The sequence below is a fragment of the Acomys minous genome (genome assembly GCF_964271855.1).
Source record: "Acomys minous genome assembly, chromosome: 7".
NCBI lineage: Eukaryota > Metazoa > Chordata > Mammalia > Rodentia > Muridae > Acomys > Acomys minous.
The window spans coordinates 68,189,645-68,198,139 of NC_140488.1; the positions used below are offsets into that span (position 1 = coordinate 68,189,645).

Genomic DNA, 8,495 nt, shown 5'->3' on the forward strand with positions numbered 1-8,495 from the left:
TATTATTCAGAAGCTCTTATAAAGGGTCCTGTACACACCCTGAGCATGCTCAAGGAAAATTCTGTGTTCAACTATTTAAAGTTCATAAAAATACTTAATTTGCTTTTAGAAATATATTACTGGAATGCTATTTTAACTTTATATATATATTTTACTAGATGTTAATTTTCTTATGAATTGTTTTATAATCACCAAATGACTTAATAGACATTATAAATATATTATTGGTTATATGTTAAAACATGTTATAGTTAATTTATCTGAGCTAGGAGACTGATAAGCAATTGAAACATTACTTTAAAGTGTGCTCTTTTATTTCCCATTTTGTAAGTTTGTTTTTTGATTCTGTTGCATTGTTCATACTTATATCACAGACTTCCTCACTTCCCTTCATGGGAAAATCTTATGGACAGAGTAGCCTATATTTTTTCTGCCTCTTTTTTACAGGATCCCTTCATCATTTATAGCCTACTTTCTGGCTTTCCAAAAAGCTCTTCTCTCCAAATCATGAGTAATATGGACTGCCCAACTAGTGTTCCTTTTTTTAGTACCTAACTTCTTGACCTCAGTGTCAATGGACAGTGTTTACTTCCTTCTGTACTAGCTCTTTACTGGCTTATAGATTCTACTGATACTCCTATACACTGCTTTTTCTTCAATTTGCTTGTTCTGAGTTTTATTTTCAGAGTTTTCTATTATTTTTAGCCCACTTGATTTTTTTCGGCTCCTGCAAATGAAGTCTGTTGAGTAAACTAGCCGTCATGTTTTTTATAAGGCAGAGCCTCACTATGTAGTTCTTAGTTGGCCTAGAACTTACTATGTAGACCAGGTTATCCACCAGCCAGAGATCTGACAGTCTCTGCCTCCTGAATGCTGGGATTAAAGGCATGTGCTACCATTCCTCATCTAAACCATTCTTCCTAATGCATCAGCCCGTGCATCTCTTCATTTCACCAGTCTCATTTCCAGTTGCTCCCTAAAAACAAATTTATCTTTGTGTCTCAAACTCATTGTTTTCATTCAACTTAAGTCTCTTTAAATGTGTGATTTCATTGTGTCCTCTAAGTTCACCTCAGGTTCTTTATCTTCCTGACTTAGCCTCCGGAATACTGAAGTTGGAAGCACATACCACTGTGTAAATTACCACTCAGTAATTCTTACTCTCCATTTACCTCTCATATCCACAGAGTTGTAAAGTCTTGTTAGTTCTAGAAATCGTTTTAAATTTTCATTTGTGAGTGTTTATAGATCTTTGGGTCTGTCTGTAGGATTGTGCATGTAAATGCAGTGCCTACAAAGTCCAAAAGACAGCGTTGAATTCCCTGGAGCTGGAGATACAGGCAGTTTTGAGCTGCCCATGTGGGTGTTGGGAGCTGAACTCTACAAGAACAGGAAGTCCTCTTCACCATCTCTCTAGTCCCTCTCTAACTCTTCAATCCTGCTGAAATATCATATCACCTGCTTTTTTGTGATAGCGACTTAGTCTGTAGCTAAGTGTATTAGTCACTCTGACAGCCATAATGAGATAACAGAGTGAGCTCATTAAACAAGACTTTTATTTACCCAGAGTTTTGGAGGTTCTAAGTCCAAGGAATCAAGTACACAGAGATTACTATCTGCCTAGAACTTTATTTTCCTCAGGGTTATAGAATACCACATTTAAGTTGTGTCCCTCATGGCCATTTGTCTGTGTCTCTGTCTCTGTCTGTCTCTCTATTTCTCTGTCTCTCTCTGTCTCTCTCTGTCTCTCTCTGTCTCTCTCTGTCTCTCTCTCTCTCTCTCTCTCTGTTTGTGTGTCTGTCTGTCTCTCTCTCTCTCTCTCTCTCTCTCTCTCTCTCTCTCTCTCTCTCTCTCTGTGTGTGTGTGTGTGTGTGTGTGTGTGTGTGTCTGTCTGTCTGTCTGTCTGTCTGTCTGTCTGTCTCTGCCCCTACACCTTGGAGTGATACACTATGTATCTATATTACATAGTGTATCAGAGATATATTATGTATACGTGTGTGTGTGTGTGTGTGTGTGTGTGTGTGTGTGTGTGTGTGTGTAGGATGGAGAGATAGAAACTTAGAAACTTCCAAGTTTCTTCTAATACTTAAGACCTCAATTAACTTTCATTACTTTTTACAAGGCTCCAGTCTCCAAATGAAGTCACTTTGGGAGATAGGGCCTCAACATAAGAATTTTGAAGGCACGTCATTCAGTCCAAATAACTTACTAAATTAATGTTGTAATCCTAATCACCACAAAACCCCAGACTTCTGTTTTACTCTACTGTTTTCTTCCTGTCTTGTTGGCTATTTCTTCCCTATTACTATTGGTGCTTCCCTAATCTTGGAATGTTAAGATAACATAGCTTGCTTTCCTCATCCATTTTCTTTCTCTTTATTTGCTCTCTCTGGACTGCAAGTTTACAGAATTCTATCTCTAGCTCCATAATCTTATGAGGTTCAGCTTGTATACCTACATGATGTTTTCTTTCGGGTATGCTTATGTATGTACATATGCAAATGTATATCGGGAGCTGAACCCAGGGTCTCACGCATGCTAACCATATCTTACCCTTGAGCTATACTCTTGACCCCTGATTATTTTTTCATCTCTTTTTTTTCTTTTTTAGATTTCTACTGACACCTAAAACTAGAAAACTTTACTTTTCTCAGCACACTGCCCAAACTTTTTCAATCTTTAGTGTTTCCCAACTTAGCAAATATTTTTACCTATTACCCAGTTTCTTAGGCTATAAAACCGAGGAGATAGACTGTTTTGTTGTTAGTATTTGACATCAGCCCCCCTCAGCAGGTCCCATTGGTTCCACCTTTGAAATAAAAGATTTATTCTGGTTAGCTTTCTAGGAGGGAATGTTCTAATAGATTAGATATCACTTGTTGACACCTCATGATGTTTTACCTAGACTACTGACTGCAAAGGGTTTTTTTAAAGTTGATTTTCACTTCTATTTAACCACCTTCAACAGTCTGTTCTCTGTATTAACAGCAGGAACATTTTAAAAATGTTAAACAGATGTTGTCTTTCTCTAGTCATCTATCATTTTATCCTGGCTAAATTGCATTCCCTTAGTTCTATTTCTACAGCTCAAAATTTTTCCCCAGAAATCACTTCATTAATTCCTTATTTAAATGTTACATCCTAAGAAACATCTCCTTGAGCTAAATAGCACCCCCAAACATAGTCAACTATTTTTGCTCTTATTTTCATTCTTTAGCATTCAGCTCTACTTAAATTTGCATTCATTATTTATTGACTTTGTCCTCAGTAGTATGGATTTTGATAGCAAGGACTTTGTCTGCTTCATCACCACGCTCAAAATTCTCCCTAATATCTGTGCCATGCTAGTTCATTGCTAAGTATTTCTTAAGTGAATGAATGAAAATTGTAATTTATATCTCCCTATAATTCTTCTTAAGTTTAATGCAAAAATTTCTGCCCAGATAAGCTATAATCCTTCAGTATCTTTTTTTACTCCAGAAGAAGCAGTAGGAAAAGAATCACAACTTTATTATCTTTCATTTAAAATAGATCTAAGTATCTATTCCAGTACCTTCAATGATTCTGTCCAACCAATTTGGAGCACTAGATATTTTTAATAGATTATTTTGATTTTGAATCTCAATGACTATCTTACAATGTCAAGACCTAATTTTTAAAAATCATCCATTTCATTTTAGATCACTCCCTTGATGGGCCTCTTGCAAATGGTGATGGCAGAGAACCCCGAACAGGGACCAAAAGAAAACTGCTCAGTGCATCAGAAGAAGACGAAAGCATGGGAGGAGAAGAAAAAGAGATGAAAGAAACAAAAGAAAAAGCACATTTATCCTCCTCAGAGAGTGGAGAGTTAGGATCCAGTTTAAGTTCAGAAAGTACCTGTGGCTCTGACTCTGACTCTGAATCTACTTCCAGAACAGATCAAGATTATGTAGATGGAGATCATGACTATAGCAAATTCATACAAACCAGACCTAAACGAAAACTCAGAAAACAACACACCAATGGAAAAAGAAACTGGAAGATGAGAGGCACAGGAGGAAGAGGCAGATGGGGAAGATGGGGTAGATGGAGTAGAGGAGGCAGAGGAAGAGGTGGCAGGGGACGAGGAGGAGGTCGAGGAAGAGGTGGAGCTGGGGGGAGAGGGAGAGGACGAGGGAGAGGAGGAAGAGGTGCCTCTAGAGGAGCCACCAGATCCAAACGAGCACGTGTTGCAGATGATGAATTTGATACGATGTTTTCAGGACGTTTCAGTAGACTTCCTCGAATTAAAACAAGAAACCAAGGCAGGAGGACTGTTTTATATAATGATGATTCAGATAATGACAATTTTGTGTCCACTGAGGATCCTCTGAATCTTGGAACATCCAGATCAGGCAGAGTACGTAAAATGACAGAAAAAGCCAGGGTTAGCCATCTCATGGGATGGAATTATTAACAGTTAAAGAATTTAGAGTAATTTTTAAAAATAAAATCAATGGCCTTCTACTGCAGGGAATTTACCAGAAAATCTACAAAGCAAGTTGTGTGGGGACTTCTGCTTCCTTTCACATTGGTGCTTTTCCATTATGCCAGTATACATTTGTTTCAAGACTTTTAATCTCCACACTTCATTTGTTCAAACAAGCCTTACTCATTAGGCCTTAAATTAAAACAAATTGCGCCCACACATATACATGTGTGCACAAACACATGCACGCGTACACATGCACACACACACAAACACACAAACACACACACACACACACACCACAGACACACTACAGATTTACTACATGAAAGGAGCGTTCAGCTTCTTAAGCGTAGCATGACATTTTTATCTCAATAAGATATCCCTCTTTGCTTTTGTATCACAGAAGTATAGCACCTTCTTACAGAGTTTTATATAGTTTGTTTTTGCCATTTTGATTCCTATACCCAGTAATAATAACTTTTGCACAATACACCAATCCTAAAGGCAGCTATTAAATGTTTACAGTTTCTATATTGTAAGAACGATCTGGATTATTTTACTCTTCCCAGGCCAAACTTTCATGAACTGTACTGAACTGAAGTATATATTTATACTGCAGTTTTGGGGTGGGGTGGGGGGTATCTTGATATGCTTTTCATTGATTTGCTTAATTCACGTTTAAGGTGAGAAAGGGTTGGTGCCTTGTAAATATGTAGCAAATCTTTGTGGTGTGTCCTGATGTGTGCATTAACTTTATTAAAAGAGAATACTTGAGGTATCAATCTAGACAAGGTGCCAAATGCAAAAGTTTCTTGCATCCATTTTTCTTTTTCTGTTATATTTTATTGCATTAATAGAACTTGTGTAGCTTAAAAGTAACTTAAACATTTGAAAAACAAATCCTCATCCACAAAGAATAACTTCTTTGAACAGTAGCTCAGCTACCTCTATTAACTACAACTACTGGAAATGCTAAGGAAGATAGATGCTGTTACTCATTACTAAGGAGAACTAGAACAAGCTTGGTAGGGATGAATATTCCTAAGTTATAAGCTGAGACTTTTCAATAATCATTGGCTCTCAAATTAATAGTTGTAATTTACAAGATTTCCTAAGTATTATATGCTCTAGGCCTTTGTAGAACATATTTGTGTAAGTAGATGTGGTCTACTGCTTATATATATATATATATCTGCTACCACTTAACTATTTAACAGCTGTGAGTTACTGGTTTTCATTTGAATCTTAAAAGGTATCAACGCACCTAACTTGAGTGGGAATATTTTGGCTAGCTAATACTTGGAATCAACTTTAATGGGTTCTTCTAGTCTCATTCCAAAGGGTTCTTCTGTTCTAGACTTCCAGAAAAGGGCCTCATTGCACTGCAAACAGATATTTTGAATCATTATTTTATAGTTGAAAAACTCTTTAAAATCATTTATGGTCTTGTTTACAGCAATAGAGTGCACGTGGTTCCATAAGTGAGCTTCAGTTCCAAGATCAATTTTATTCCTCACATTTGAGATAGCAGATTTACTACTTTGTTACATACATCCTTGAAGTGGAGGGGGAATAACAATTGATCTCTGTTTTTGTAACAGCAGTCTTGTTGCACTTAGATCAGACGTGTGCGATAAAGCATTTTCTTAATATATGCCTGGTGGTCCAGGGTATTTCTTAAGCTGACGTGTTTGTCTCATGCTTTCAATCATTTCATGCATCTGAAAATCTGTTACGTGCAGAGGAAGGAGTACACACATAACTTTGCTTTTTGGTGGGGTTGGGGATTTATTCGTGAACTAATACCCTCAAGCAATTTTCACTTGCAGTAGAAATGATGTTCAGGCTTTAAGAAAGTATAATGAACTGTTAATGGCACTAATGTCTGTTGCTGGAGAGCAGACCAAGCTGATACTTTTGTTGTTGTTGTTGTTGATGATGATTTTCTTCACTATACCAAAACGATTTCTGGTTATAACTCAGCTGCCATTTTAACCATAGTTATAGATTCAACATGTTCCCATTTGAGAGTCTATATTTGATTTTCACTAAAATATACTATTTCAGTTATTCATCTCTTGGGCATTTTAACTAAATTGTGCCTGTGTTTTCCTGGAGTCAATAACATTTTGTCCTACCACAATCAACATAATATAGTTGCTTAAATTCCTGGATATACCCAACTATGTATCATGTGTACCATTTTAGTGTGAAATTTTGGTTGACATTCTTCTATGAAGAGCTGACCTCTCGAAAGGTAGAAGAATTGCCATTTGTGTGGTGTTAGCTGTCTGGAGATTTATTTATAATTTATTTTGAAAAATAAAAATGCCACATTTATTCCCCAAATGTCAAGATTTTCTAGGCTTACATAATTAGAATAAGGCTAAAGACATTTTTAAACATATTTTATATGTAGTGAAATACTGTGAAATACTAGTGAACAGCATTTTGCTGTGACATTGATTTCAGTTATTAGAATTTAAAGAGTTAGTCACCAGAGTATGTTAGGTGAACATAGTTATCATTTATTATAAAACAAACAGATAATTTTCTGTTTGCATGCAAATTATTTTCATAAGTATGAAAATAAAAGTCTGGGAAATAATATTTTTACTTTTTTAAATCTGGACTTCCCCCTTTCCCCAATTTATATTTTAGTTTTTTTTAACACCACTCCCTGAAAATGTGTCATAACTTGTATCATATTGAATACTTTAGCATTTCAGTTTTGTAGAGATTTTTAAACCTAAATAAGATCTGGGTTCAGCCATAGCAAAGAAAGTAGGAAATAAGTTAAGAATTCTGCAAATGAAGACCATTGTTCTATTTAGGCCCATGAGAGCATACACATGGATAAATTTAATCCTATGCTATATCTGAATAGTCAGTAAGCTATAGTATTTCTCATGAATGCTAATGTTCTGATTCCAAGCTTTATGATCTTAGCATGTGTATATGTTTATAAAATTGAATCATGTGTTTCTTCTCTGGCTTGCTGTATGTGTTTCATCTAGCAATAGGATGCTCTCCAAAACATTTACAAACCTACTAGCCTAATAACTAAATTTGTTTTTGTATGAGTTTTGTGTACTTGTATGTATGTAGCTTTTTTCAGTTTGACATACCTTATCCCAGACATTAAAAAAGAGAATATTTTATATGGCGGACACTGTCTACCAATTATTTGCCTCTTTAGAGCTCAGCCTGTGCATTTATTAATGCTTAATCATCCATATCATTATGTCTTCTAGATAGCCAATTCTGGTTTTGTCATATAACTGTGTCTCTCTAGTCTTTTAATTTAATTTGGCCTCTTATTTGTTTATTTTTCTTCCCTCCCCAGAAATCAGGCTTCTTCTAGAATTCTTTCATATAGTGCTTTGTTTCACCCAGATGCAAAGCAACTGAGTAAAATTCCTGTCTCCTACACAAGTGAGTTCTCATACACCTAAATTAGCTTTCAGATTTTTAAAAGTAGAGTGATTTATGTTTTGTTTTTGTTTTAATCATGTAGATTGTCATCAGACAATATGGTGATTAAAAGAGAATGAGGTGAATACCACTTCTGACTTTTTAATACGACTTTTTTGAACATTTTTCAAAATTTGTAAGTTTGTGGTAATGATACACACCTTAATATATATGGAATCATTTTATGCACATTTACCAATTGGTACTTATCTTTAAGGCTGAATTTTCATGCCCTTAAAAAAGGAGTCTTAAAACGTGATTTTCATTACACTTTGATGCCTAAGCTTTTAAGCAATTACAATAACATTTGAAAATCTGAAATTAATAGTTCTGGGGGAAGGAGTAGGACTTTTGATATTTAAAGTTCTTTATTTTAAATGCTAACCACATTCCCCAACATCTTTGTGGCATGCAAGGCTTTACAAATGTTACTGAGAATATCCTAAGATCATTTTTGAATCTTGTTTTTAAAATTCACAGTGAAATCTTTGCATGGTGTTTTTACTTTACATCTCTTAGCAAAGTTTCTTCACCAAGTGTTAATTTACCACATTTACAAAGTTTGGGT

At 35.5% G+C, this 8,495-nt stretch overlaps 1 protein-coding gene across 1 annotated transcript in view; it reads left to right on the top strand.

Annotated features, from left to right (window-relative positions):
* Window positions 1-7,623, top strand: part of BRWD3 (bromodomain and WD repeat domain containing 3) — a 100,557-nt gene extending 92,934 nt beyond the window's left edge. Inside the window, exon 41 of the mRNA XM_084790969.1 lies at window positions 3,681-7,623. Within this exon, the coding sequence (XP_084647095.1) occupies window positions 3,681-4,438 (758 nt within the window). The 3' untranslated portion in view covers window positions 4,439-7,623. The remainder of the gene's footprint in view (window positions 1-3,680) is intronic.
* The last annotated feature ends 872 nt before the right edge of the window (window positions 7,624-8,495 follow it).